Raw genomic sequence first — 13,900 nt, 5'->3', positions numbered from 1 at the left:
ATTACCATGGGTCTTTGTTAAAGTGATTAGAAATAGATTAAAAATAACCATTACAACTACTATTTAGTACACAGTATTTACTAATGATAATCACTATGACCACCATTTAGGGTTACATGTTCAGAAAGTGAGTACCAGACGGTGTACACCTATAGAAATAGATTTCCAGTGACGCAAAAGCAAAACTCAATATTCTTGGAATGGCTTTTAAGATATTCACCTTACAGCTTGGTTCATATCATGTCATTGACAAAACACCTACTAGAACCTAATGCTGTACCTAATATATACTATAACGTCAGTATTTCCTGTCTATCTAAGCAAACATGTAGGTGAGCAGTTGTGGAGTCATCTAGTTTGAAAATAAAGCTTCTTTAGTCAGAGAACAGACTTCCAGAGGACTTCCTCGGCGTGCAGATGGTCTCAGCGTTCGCTGGATCTTCACCGGCAGTGTGGATTTGCTGGAAGACAAGAGAATCGGGACTTTGTATGAGAGGAGCACGCCTTTCTGAAAGAAATCCTCGGGTTTCCACTGTGCCCTCCAATTTAAGCAAAAGACATATTAATATTCAGGCATCTTCCCCAAAAAGACCAGCCTTTTTTAGCACGTTCATATGTCTTCTCATGGATTTATTTGTGAACCAATCCGACACAAATACAGTAATCCCACATTGTTACCCTGTGAGACAGACACCACAAAATAAAGGCACAAACAAAGCAGAGGGAGTGCATTACCACAATACAGATATCGCTCCATGCATTGTAAGTAATATGGTGTGTGCAGCGCAGTGTATACAAACTGTTGGAGTGGTATGGATTCCTCACTTCTTTGCATATTTGATAAAACTCGTAACCTTGTTGAGCATAATGGTTTTCTAAAGAAATACTTTTACTCATAACAGCACACATACGAGGCCACACACCAAACATATATTGCAAGGGAAGCTTTATTGCCAGTGACAGAGAGGAAATATCCAGAAAGGACGTTTTTCCACAATATATTGTATTCTGAATTTGAGTTTAAACAGTCCAACACCGGTTTTAAAAGTACATATATTTAGCAAGTTACTATGGCCCTTAATAGTTACAGTCCTGCAGGTCTGAATATATAAGTTTCACCTCAACCCGATGGGCAAATAAACACGACCAGTTATTTAGAATTTATCAAATATTCAATCACAATCACTGAACCAAGGTCTACCATGCAGCCGGGGTAGCTCTGCATGTTCCTCCCTTAAAAATCAATGCCATGGCATATTTCCTATTAAACAGAACATCACACCCATAAAGCCTCAGGCATGGCTTTTTACAAGGATACGCTCACAGACACAACTTTATACAACTTGGAAAAGAATTGCACACAGAGCTTGCTGAACATATTTTATACTAGTAACATACTTTTTTTACTTTTGGAATACGGTAAAGATTTCTTTTTACAGTTGATTTGGTTGCTTTTTAGCTGTTTCACCATTTAGTGTATTAGATATATGAAATGGCCTCCACTAAAGCCACTGGACAACAACCACGTGATTTGTGTAAGAATGCTTTGAGTGTGTGGATGACTACGCCTAAGATCTGAGTTCAAAATAAACACATTACATTATTGAGTAAAAAACTAAGATCTATATTGCACTTTCCATCAAGTCACAGGACGAGTATTGAATCTTTGAATGGCAGCAACACGAGCACACTAAAACCTCAGAACTCTTGCATTGTTGTCATGGCAACACCACCATGATAGCCAATATCCAGTGTGAGGGTCACAGGGGAAGCAATTATACCTGTCATTACATGGCAGATCATACCTTATACACCTTTTTATTATCAGCTGTGACGTCTGCCTCGACACAACCAAACACAAAAAGACAACAATTTGAATACAGCATCAGCTCACAGCGGCGTGTGATTTACAACAGGATATTCAAAAACATAAATATTGTTTCATAACATTGTCCTCTGGTGAAATTATACACTCCATGTGACGTGCTGCAGTCTTAACAGTCCCATACTGATATTTACATTGTGGGTTACTGAAGTGCAAAGAGTGAAATCATTTGTTCTTTGGTTCAAAATGATCTGAATATATTTAAATTGTGTGTGCAGACATCTGCACAACATCCTAAATGATAAAATCTTTAATTTTTTTTAAATTTAATATTTATTACGTCTCTGTCTATCAATATTCTCAAATCCCTTTACTTCTCCATGGTAATATTGTGACAATATAGATTAAAAACAGGAAGTCTAAGAAAGGCCACATACTACATGTCTCTATTGTATGTGTATACACACTATGTTAATAATTGTTTGGTAATGAATACATGTATCCTGTAGAACTTCTATAATATGTATTATATGACACATTCACAATGCATGAATTATAGGGAACACAGCTTGGGTAAAACAGCGATGTTTCATGAACATCTCACTTGATCAGACATTATTAACTGACTGCGCCGTACTTTGTATCAATCATGCAAAACAAAAATAAATATCTATTAGTATACGTATGAAAAATAATCACCACTACAGCCATACACACACTCACATACTGTATACATGTTGAATTTGACACAAACTTCAAACTGCCCGATAGTCCACAATTTGAACAATATTTAAAGGTGCACACCAAAATAGAAAACAGAAAAGGGGGTTAGGGCGGCAAACTCAAGATACATAGCTGGGTTAAACGGATAGCACAGAGCAGCACTGAACTCAGTGTAGGCACAATCTGCTTTTTACATCATCAACAACAGCCCCAAAGAAAACACCACAGCTACTGAAACATATGTGACCTATACAAGCACACAAATCAACAGGTCAACAAGTAGACAGTACATTTTGACACTGCATAGAGTTAAAAACACAGTCCAGACCAGCACTCAGTCGTGCCGAGCTCACGTCCCCCAGATCCGATTCTAGCTATTAGCATCTACACGCACACACGCACACGTCTGCGCATGTGTTCAGCTAAGTTTCGTCATTGTTATCTAGACTTCCCCCGCTTTCTCCTGGGTGGTTCTCAGTTGGCCTGGACTGGTTTTGGACCCACTGCAACGCCATTACAGTCGAGAATGTACTGCAGACAACCTTGAGGCGGGTGCCCGGCACCGTTCTTAGTGGGTTCACCAACAATCTCTCCCTTCTGGCCAGCTCCCTGAAAAGACAAATGAACAATTTACTCATCCAGCAACTGTGATGGTTTGCCTGTAATGAGATCCTTTAATTACATTTTGAAAAGATGTCCCTGGACGTAGATGGCTGCCATGTTTCGGGCTCCTCCACAACTTTGCTTTTGCTTTTTCTTGTTTAATTCTGTTCTATCTATTTCTCATTTAGTTTTGTTTTACCTGTGATTTTCTATTGTATACAACTTTAATTAGCATTGTTAGAGAGAGCCTGAGACCTAAGGTTTTCAGTGACAATGACTTCTTCTGTCTATCTTCTGCAATTGTTATGTTAATGTGACAATGTAAAACTTGAAAAACAAGCCTCGTGTTTCTAAAACCCTGTGCCTGTGCGTTACAATACCTGCGATGGCTGTATGGTGGTGGGTCTCTGGGGAGCATTAGCTTCCTTCTCTGCTGACTGGTTCATTGCTGCCAACACCATGTCAGCGATGAGCTGCCTGTCCTCGGCCTGGTGCTCCCCGACCAGGGGCATGGAGGAGCCCACCACCTGTGCCACATGGAGGATGGTCATAGCAGTGAGAGAAAGAGGATGTTGACACGAATGTCAGATTATTTTGGCTGATGTACTGAAATACTCGACCCAGTGTAACAATTTCAGTATGTACCAGGAATGTCATTGTAAGCCCTTAAAACAGGATTTTCCTTGACTCCTACCTCTGTGATGAAATCTCTCCCATCTTTCCCATGGATAGCTTTGACTGCACAAATATCTAGGCCCCCGAAAATCTCTGAGCAGGTGTCAACCCACAGCTTGTACCTAAACGAAACAATCAAGGCATGACTCAAAACCAATGGCAGCATAATGAGACACCACGGTCTGATTATCACAACTGATCAACAACAAATAAAATAACACACCGGTAGACGCTTGCTGAGAAATCACATGTAGCTGAGCTAATTAACCTTTTCTCAAAATGAGATCATTTGCTACATCACAATGAAACGTTTGTTTTATTGGAGCGTAGGATTCTTGTTTAGCACTCACCTATCAGTCATGGCCACCTGTTCGAGCATAGCTGAGCCAGTATTAGTCTTCCAGTTACCAGATATAGACGTTCTCCTGAAGTGTGTGAAGCCCATAGATTACAACAGTTTTGTTTCTCATTCACTTAAATTCACGTAAAGTTGAGGTAACAAACGTGTAATTATACTTACATGTAAGCTTTGTAGTCAGTGCCAATCTTCTGGATTCTTATGTCATACTTGGAGTCGATGAGAGGTTCTGTGGTGGTGTATGTCTGGGTGAGAGCCACAACACTGGCTATGTCCTGGAACTTACTGTGATTGTCCACCTTCACCTGTAGACAAAAACAGACACATGAGACAGAACCCAGCAAAATACCCAGGATTTAAGAAGGCATCCGGCACCTTATTGACTCTTGCAGACAACATAATAGTAGACAGACAAATAGCTAAACAAAAATGATGCATTCTGTCATATTACTGCAAGAAGAGAAATCTCTATACCTTTCCAATACCGGAGTGGGCATGTCCAATCTTCACAACGACAGGAAATGATGGCATGCTTACCTAAAGTAAGAAAGTGATGGCCCTTTATTTAGCTTCATCGTAACCAACCCATGTTTTGTTTCATGTCAAACACAATTTATGAAATGATCTTTGGATGCAATAAAACGTTGGTTCTCACCATCTCCTTGTAGTTTGGGTAAAAGGTCTGCTCGATCAGAGGGAACTTCTCCGAACCAAGCTTCCTGTGGGTGTTGATAAGTTGGGCAAACTGGAAAAAAAAGGTAAATAAATCAGATATGAGTTTTTATAAATCATGTCACAGAACAACTTACAGTTAGCTTATAGATAGGATGCAATGCAGATAGATAATAGCTCATTATGATTGTCCCTTTCCCTGCTGCGTTGCTTTACAGTAAAACTCTCTCTTGCTGCTAAGCGCCTACCGCCCATGGCTTGTCACACAGGTTGTAGATGGACTCGAGTGAGTTGATGCATTGGACACCTCCATACTGCAGACCAATGATCAGGTTGCGGAAATCTTCATTTTGAGTCATACTGAAGGCATGTTGACGAATGAGGACAAAGTCTGGCTTGAATGACCTAGAAAAAGAAATTGTAACAGAGATGTGAGAAACATCTGACCAGAACAATTACAAACTGTGTTTAAGGATAATCTGAAAGCACTTTAGGTTGATTCACGACATCCTTATTGATTAACCATACACAACCATCCAAATTTATGACTTTGGTGGATAAATCTTCTCTCCTTTATCACCTTCTTGTGTGTGTGTCTGTGTTTGTGTGTGTATGTGTGTGTGTGTGTGTGAGTGTGTATATGTGTGTGCATGTGTGTCTCACCTCATAACCTTGGTACCATTTCTGAGAACTTGCATGTTAACGTTGCAAGTCCTGTTGGCATGAGCCACAACATTGATCTCGTTGAATTCCGCCTAAGGAGTCGAGGACAAGAGAAGCATGTGAGGACAGAGTACTTATTCTTCTCTTTACATACTGTAAGCAATTCAAATGGATAACACTGGCTTGGTGAAACGTACCTGCTCCACTTTGATGTCATAATCCCCATGCAGTTTCTTTCCCCGGAATAATTTTGCCCTGGTTAAAACAGAAACAATGTTTGAACTTTAAATGTAATAGAATAAGGACTCCTAAATAGGAATTATAATTGAACACATCCCACTTTGTTGAGTGTATATACCGCACAGAATAGACAAATGTTCCCTTTCACACTCTTCAAACTACTGATGCACAGCCTCTCTAACACTTATTCCCTTCGATCTGGCAACGAGGATAGCGATAAAACATTACATCATTTTAAAAGGGAAGCGTTCCACGGCACACACACAGGCAAAAATGAGTATTTGCTTCTGTCTGGTTCCACTAGCAGTACCACCCAGTGCGGTGAATCCAGGACGAGGCAGTGAGGTAACATTTGGATTATAGACACTGAATACACAATTTCAGAAAATGGTTGCACCTTTCATGACTTGTGATTCAGCACTTTTGAGCTTTTCTGACTTGACGAAAAATGACACCTGTGGGTCCTTTAATTCTTCTTTTCCCTGGACCACTGGTGAAGTGGAAATCATTTGCCATGGGATTTAAGATTCAAATGGATCAGTGTCAAAATACTGACACCACACAGAGATGAAAGCCGCAACGATTGTTGTGTGTGATTTGTTTGGCTTTTTCCTTTCAATGATATGCTGGGGCTGGGCCTGACAACATATGCTTTGGCAGTAGATACTACTAGGGGTGATAAAGTACAGACTACAGTAAATCAATAGTTATGTTGGCCCAAAAAAGAACTCCTCCCTTCCATTTCAGGTTTCATTCTGGTTTCTTTTCCACAGCTTAAAGCCCATACTTAAACGAACATATAGAGCAGTGCAACACTGGTATAATGGTGTGATGCAGAACATTATGAAACCATCTCTATCCAAAAATACTGTATTTAGACAACATGCTGTGGCGTTCTCACTTCCTTTTCCTTTTAGTTTGTATCACCCTGCTGTCATGTACCCTGCACTCCTTGCCAAGAGAGGAGGTAAAGCTGAATAATTCATTCCCAATCTAATTGGGGCATTGGGATCTATTTAGCTGTGGAGGAAAACAAGCAATAAAACATGATTCACTGCTCCTATATCAGGGTGGATAAAGAGCCTAATCTGCACTGTGATGAACGGGCTCTGCCGATACCTACTGTACACTGAGACAGTGTTTCCCAAACATGACTCCTCGAAACAAACATCGAGATAAAACATTAAAAAGCTTCTGGTTGTATTTTGCTATTCAATTTAAAAAAAACAAAATCTTAGTCAGCATGGGGAATGGATTTGTGGGGGACCATAGTGTTAAGTTGAATCAATGCTATTTCACTCTCCACAGCCCTGCCCAGCTCGGTATACTGAGCATGGAAGCCTCCCGCTCAAAGAGGACACCACGTTTGATGTGATTTTTCAGCACAGTGCATTAATATGCATTAGTATTTCACAGTCACCAGCTCCTGTGGTTAGCATCAAGGCCATTTCTGTTCTCCTTGCATTAGCTTTTAATCCAAAAACAAAGGACATAATTGTAATTTATTAGGTATACTTCTGCTATTGCCCTCGACTAATGTACTGGCCTGCGTTCTTCTCACTGAGATGTTTTCTTGGATCATTCCTTTGTAAGAATCAATTTGGGTACTCATACTTATGAATTTAATTAAAAATAATGACAAATACAGTGATTGCATGAATGGTTGCAGGTTGTCAAATTGCCAAATTACACATTGCGGCAAAATAATTTTTCATTCAGATGATTCACCCAAGGGCTTGGTAAGCAGCACTCCATGCTCCATTTTAATGTGCCATCGTTTAACCTGCTTAACATTCACTCTCACATGTGGGTAATGTTTGAATAAGGTTAAGTTCAGTACAAAACATTCCAGTTTAATACAGTCCCTTACGTATTTTTGTACTTTTAACACAAAGTGACTATATAAAGTGAAGTTTCTCTGCTTTAAATTGAGCGCCATTAAGGAGAGAATAAGGAAGCAGTACATAACGGCCATTAGTCTGATAAGTAAGACAGTGGAACATCTGCTCCTCCTGTCATAAGAGCAATTTATAGCACAGTATTTCTGGCATCAAACGGACCTCTCTGGGTGACTGGCAGCGTCATCTCACAAGTACAAATGCTGGCTGAATGAAGGTAGGCTGCTGTGTGTGCTGAGACCCCGGTGATCACTATGATTTCTGTGACTTTTTTCAGCACACGTTTTATCCTACAGTTAATTATTCTGCTTAGCATCACCTATTATCCAACAAATTCCTTGTTCAAATATGTATCCTAATGCCCTAATGTGTTTCTGGCTGATTTTAAAATTGCAGGACCTTTTGCATTTACAGGCCTCTGTGAAATGTTATGTTTTTACTGATTGCCAAGCTCTCAGTAATTGCCCATGGTACGAATGAGATGTGCAATAAAAAACCCATCCCAGACACTAAAATAATCCTCGTCTGTTGCTGGATAGGTGTCCATTTGCAAACACTTTGTACACATTTTATATAAGTCATTTTACCTAATCTAAAGTAACGTTTTTCTTTCTACAACACATGGAATACATCATTTAGGATTACACAAATTCTGTGTTTTACAAATAAAGTGTGTCTCACTATCTTTGCGGGGAACAGTCATTGACATAATGCATTCCCTAGCCCCTTACCCTAACCTTAACCATCAAACCTAAATGCCTAACCTTAACCCTTACCCTAACCCTAACCATAACCTAATTCTAACCCTGATCCTAAAACCAAGTCTTATTCCTCAAACAGCCCTTTAAAGTTGTGGGGACCAGCATTTTGTCCCCACAAAGCTGTCAGGACCCCATAAGTATACTGTATTCCCAGTTTTTGGTCCCCACAAATGTAAATAAACATAGTACACACACACACACACACACACACACACACACACACACACACACACACACTGGGATTTGACTCATTTGATTTGAAAAAATGAATGTTGGTGTCTGAGTCTTCTGCCAGATTTAATTTGTCTGAAAGACTATTTCGTCATTTAATTCTGTCTCGGGGCCACAAGTACTCATCACTCTGTCTTTCATTTGCAGTGGCGGGCAGACAAAAGTCCTAAAATAGACGTCACACAATGAGACACAGAACATAAACAGGCGGTCAGGATCAAGGTGTGCCAACATTCAACTGCAACATTAAAGAGAAAATTAGGTACTCAGCAAAATCTGCATGGAAATATAGACACAATTCATCTTCTGATAGCTTGCCAACAGCTATATTTGGTATGGTTTTCATCCTTCCTCTGTCAGAGCTGAATACAAAGCATGTAGTGTTTCAATTACAATTTCAAAAATTGGCTCTACATGAACATTTATAATCTACGTAACACCGCCATAGTGTCTTACAACCACTGGATGATAGGTTGCTTAAAAGCAACCAAAACAAACATGTCCATCTCCCCACTCAGTGATATTGAGAAGCCATGAAAAATAGATGCAGCACTCAGACAGAGGAAGCCTCTTGAAAAGAGTATTTTAGCTGATTCTCCCAAGTGGATGTGTACTAGATATATGAAGCAAGAAACTGTTAGAAGCAATGCTAGTCTGCGGAGCTCACGAACACAATGAAATAACATTATACTGACTAAGCTGCATAAGGAAAGAAAAAATGGCCGAGCAGGAAATCACTTAACATTTTTAACAGAATACAGAGACAGTACTTCATATCAGATATTGTAACATGCCAAAAGTGAGAACGATGGAGTGTGAAATGTTATCTCACAGCTCAACCTACTCAATATTCTCAATTTAAATGACCTTTTGATGAATACTATTATATTGTGTTACTCTGCCAGAACTGCAGACACAGACTGGAATCCTTATTTGTTAACAAGCAGCTTCCTTTCTCTCACAATAAATGTGGAATAAGTGAACGCATAAGGTTGGCATCCATCTTGCTGATGGGGGTCTGATCTTATTAAAATAGATCAACAGTTCTGTTATATGAATGGCTAGTCCTGCACACACAAACAGGATTGTGGACACAGCCAAGCTGATATCTTTTGTGTGATTTAGTGTGTTCTAAGGGCAAATTCAGCCTTTTGGTTTACTGTAGGTAATTTTCAGAAATCAGTTAGTAACAAATCAGATCTAACTATCAACTGTTTTGATGTTAAGACTCAGTAATGTGGCTCAGGAAGGGACGTATGGGGTCCCATGGTGGAGCTGCTACCTCGGACAGGTTGAAGATGAGAGATGAGGGAGTGCGTTGTCCAATACTTAAAGAAGGTGGAAGTATATTTAATACTGATTTTATTTACATCAAGAAAGCCCAAAATGTCCAAAAATTCAGCATGCCATCCAATGTGAAAATGGTCTCTTTGTACTGTACGTTAGGAAGGCATCATAGAGTTGAGTTTCAGTTTCCTGCTTTTTATCTCTAAGTGGCAACCAATAATGCTCATAAATAGTATAGAATGCATTGAAAATCACATAGATTAATTGAGCAAATGTTGGTATCCATTGTTGTATCCAGCTGCACAGCTCAAGCACACACATTGCTGTGGAAAATATTATCTGTGTGAACAACTGTTGATCACGTGGTGATAGAATTACCATATTTTTTTACCCTTTGACCAGATTTTAGTCAAAATAAAGTTCCTCTAAATCTGTGTACACACTCATTTAGATCACTTTAATTCCTTACCACAGTTGACTGACAAAGATGCCTGTTTTAAGCTACCTCTGAGTAAGATCCCCTAGGACTTATGGTCTGAAATGCCTAATGTGAGCCCACTCTTAAAATGAATGACACAATAGTCCTTTTTCCCAGACAAATATAGCCATGCAGATGATGTTTCTACATTTTTCTGACAACCACGCCACTTGTATGATTGACTAATGGGACTCTGTGCACCATGCACAGTGCAGGGCATGTCATGTGATCTCTTATCAGTGAGCAGGGGGAAACCCTATTGATGGAGGGAAAGCACTGCAGTATTTAGACTCCTTCCAGAGAAATAATGTACTTTTCCTAATTCTGCATAACCTGTGGAACATCTTTTTTTTCTAACAATCGCAAAATACCAGATTACATGACAATACTGTCATTGATTTAAGTTAATCAAACCTAATTTCTGCCACAGAAAAACACATCTCACAACAATAGGGGACAGTAAAAGTAATCTATCTTGGTGTAATATCATTACTGCTGGGGAATTTATGGACTGTATTATAGTAACACATGCATGCTGAATCAACAAACTACAGCAGCAGTTCCCATTCACATCTGCAGCCTCACATAACACATGTATGTTGGTTCAATGGTTCTTTAACCCTTACCTCACTACTACATTCAGAGGAATTTATGAGGAAAAAATAGGCATTCAGGATGAGCACACAAAGAAAACATCGCCAATAAATGGTTTAAGATTATAACTGAGTAAAGCAACATATTGTCTTACCACTCCTGTTGTGGTTCATCAATTACCAAGAGAATCTTGAACTTCTTAGGTGTCGTGACTTGGGTCTGCTCCACCAGCCCTGCTGAGGCAGCTGTCTGCTTAACAGCGTTAGTGATGGAGCTGAAGAAGCCTGCTCCGCTGGACTGAGATGGCTGGGGTTTCCTCTCTGGAGCCGGGGAAGTGGCTGGAGGTGTAGGCCCAGTTGTAGGAGACTTGGCAGGGGTGGTGGAGCCAGGTGGCGGAGGCTGAGCGTTGTCAGGCCTCTGGAGATCTGTCATGTAGCCATTGGGCAGGTTGGAGATGAATGTGCTGTCCGAGAGACGCCGACGCAAATAATTCATGGCTGCAGCTGATAGAGAAGAAGAGTCAACAAGCACCAAAATGTATTCTGCAGAGGAGTCCCTGTTCCCAGTGTACAGCTGATAATGGCTGAGCTCTCAATGCAAAACTCCCAGTGAACGTATTCCCTCCCAGTTCAGTGGAGCATCCTCAGAGCTCCCCCTCAGTGGCGATGACGCTACACTCTCCCTCAACCAATCCCCTTGCTCTGTGCTTTCCTCAACCATTGCAAATGATGCTCAGGCACTGCCTCTCCTTCCTCCTCTCGTTCTCTCATCTCTCCACTCTCTCACTGGTGTGCCTTACCCCTCCCCCATTTTCTACTGCCTCACAGGCATCATGCCTTTTTGAACCACATCATTTAAAATACAGGGCTAGCCAGTGTAAGTGCAAGAGGGTATACCGAGGACTACAGCATAATCGCCCTCTCTTCCTTGTGTCTTCTTCGCCCTCTGTCCATGTTCAGCATTTCTGTTTGTGTAACATGTAGCCATGAAATCTAAAATGGCTGTTTAGACTGGTGGGCAATGTTGAGTGAGAGGAGTAGCGTCAGCAGAAGTCCCCTGAGACCCTCTCTCTTAATTGATTTATCAATCCTTACATAGCTACTAATTTAATTATTACAATTTTCTACAAGACATGCTTACCTAACTGTTTTTTTAGACTTAATTGGACAGCACTTGTCTTCTATGGCACAGTTTATTATTATGTGCAATTTCATTTTAAAAACACATTCAGCTCTGCATGTGTACAATCTTAATGCTTATGCACAAGAACACAACTCACAAAAAATTGATGTACTGAATGATCTGTTAATTAACATTAATTATGCTGAAAGGCATATATTTGCTACTACATCATTAGGAATTTAGAAGAAAAAACTTTGTATGATGGAGGACACAACTGCCATGATAATCCATAATAGTGGATTGGGCTGCTCATGCAACACACTTATAATTGGTTTGTATACAAGGAATATGGAATGACTTAGAACCATCACAGACCAATATGTTTACAATAATGGTAAAAGATGGATATTTTGAAGGAAACAGATCAATAAATCAATAACTTTCTCTCTCTGAAACACACACACACACACACATACACACACACACACACACACACACACACACACACACACACACACACAAAAACGCACACACACACAATGAAATCTTTATTTCTTAGCATGAATATGTTTCTACCAAACAACATTAAAGGTGCTCTAAGTGATGTCACGCATGTTTTAGGCTACATTTGTTGTTACATACAGTAAACATCTCCTCACTACACACTGTAAAAAAATGCGGTCTCTGTAGACAGCCCAGGGTCTACAAACAGCAACAAAAACAAACTGTGCCCACCTGCACCACAAAGCATACACAAACAGTGTTCCAGCGTTCCAGCACAATAACTGACAAGAAGGATTTTTTTTGGGGGGGGGGGGGGGAAAAGCTAGCCTTGTTTTGTTTGAAAATACTTTGAACGTCACCAAGAAGAAATGTCACCCAACATCGCTTAGAGCACCTTTAAAGCTGAAATTACTATTTGACTGGTGCATCATGCTATTGAAATCTGCTCGACTGGTTAACTGCTAAACGCTGAGCAAATTCCCTCGGCCAGTAGGAGATTTAAACTGAACACAGACAGTGCTGCACTTGGATAATAAGTGATTAGAATGTATATGGTAAATATAGCATCAGGCTCTTTGCACACAATAAAACATAACCCTATAGTACAAATCAGCTGTAGAAAATTAATCAAAACAATAAATTTTTCATGAACTGGTGGACACCCTAAATAAATGTTGAATATTTGGTACATAGCTACAATGTAAACTCAGATTTAGTTGTAATTAAACATTTTAGTGGTCACTACTTGTTTGTTCATGTTTTGTTGAAAAAGTATTTATTACTAAATCACATTAGTTGTTTGTAATAATCAGCTTAAGTATGCAGTGCACAGATCTTATTAAGTAGAGATCACTTAAAGATTTTGTAAGTTTATCATTGGGAGAAGCAGGGTCATTTGAACTGTTCAAATAAAGGGATCTGAAGCGGAACAAAGGCTCATGGGATAAAATAGGTTTTGAATGGTTTCTGTCCTAGTTTAAGTCGGTTTTAATAATGATCTGTTAATATTTTGGGTGTGCATTTATGTTATCTGGGTTTTAGTTGTGTATGGTTGATTTAGTGTTCATGTTTAGCTAGATTTATAGTACCATGACCAAGACCCAAGTGAGGCTTGATGAAATCTGGGCAGTGCATTTCCATCCTGGGGCTACTGCACATATAGATAAACTGTAATTCTGAAATTTGTATGAAACTTTCTATGAGACACAATATCATTGCATAAGGTCACATTGTATGTGTGTTGACTTTTTGGAATTAAGGAATACA

At 39.7% G+C, this 13,900-nt stretch overlaps 1 protein-coding gene across 1 annotated transcript; it reads right to left on the bottom strand.

The window, feature by feature from the left end:
• Positions 1-929: 929 nt before the first annotated feature.
• Positions 930-11,744, bottom strand: syn2a (synapsin IIa). Its single transcript, XM_032521754.1, has 11 exons — positions 11,163-11,744; positions 5,717-5,774; positions 5,520-5,611; positions 5,105-5,261; positions 4,840-4,929; positions 4,659-4,721; positions 4,347-4,489; positions 4,177-4,251; positions 3,846-3,948; positions 3,532-3,678; positions 930-3,157 (listed from the first exon to the last, which is right to left on the bottom strand). The coding sequence occupies exons 1-11, from the start codon at positions 11,501-11,503 to the stop codon at positions 3,023-3,025; spliced, it is 1,404 nt and encodes a 467-aa protein (XP_032377645.1). The 5' UTR covers positions 11,504-11,744; the 3' UTR covers positions 930-3,022.
• Between the last annotated feature and the right edge of the window lie 2,156 nt (positions 11,745-13,900).

The sequence above is a fragment of the Etheostoma spectabile genome, chromosome 7 (genome assembly GCF_008692095.1).
Source record: "Etheostoma spectabile isolate EspeVRDwgs_2016 chromosome 7, UIUC_Espe_1.0, whole genome shotgun sequence".
Lineage (NCBI taxonomy): Eukaryota > Metazoa > Chordata > Actinopteri > Perciformes > Percidae > Etheostoma > Etheostoma spectabile.
This window is presented reverse-complemented; position numbering and strand designations above follow the sequence as displayed.

Bases quoted from the DNA above. Each gene is read 5' to 3' on its own strand.
- syn2a (XM_032521754.1), bottom strand. From the start codon at position 11,503: ATGAATTATTTGCGTCGGCGTCTCTCGGACAGCACATTCATCTCCAAC. The intron at 4,930-5,104 runs GTAGGCGCTTAG...TTTTTTTTCCAG, and splicing joins TGTGTGACAAGCCATGGGCG to TTTGCCCAACTTATCAACAC. The intron at 4,490-4,658 runs GTATAGAGATTT...TTTTGTCTACAG, and splicing joins CCCACTCCGGTATTGGAAAG to GTGAAGGTGGACAATCACAG.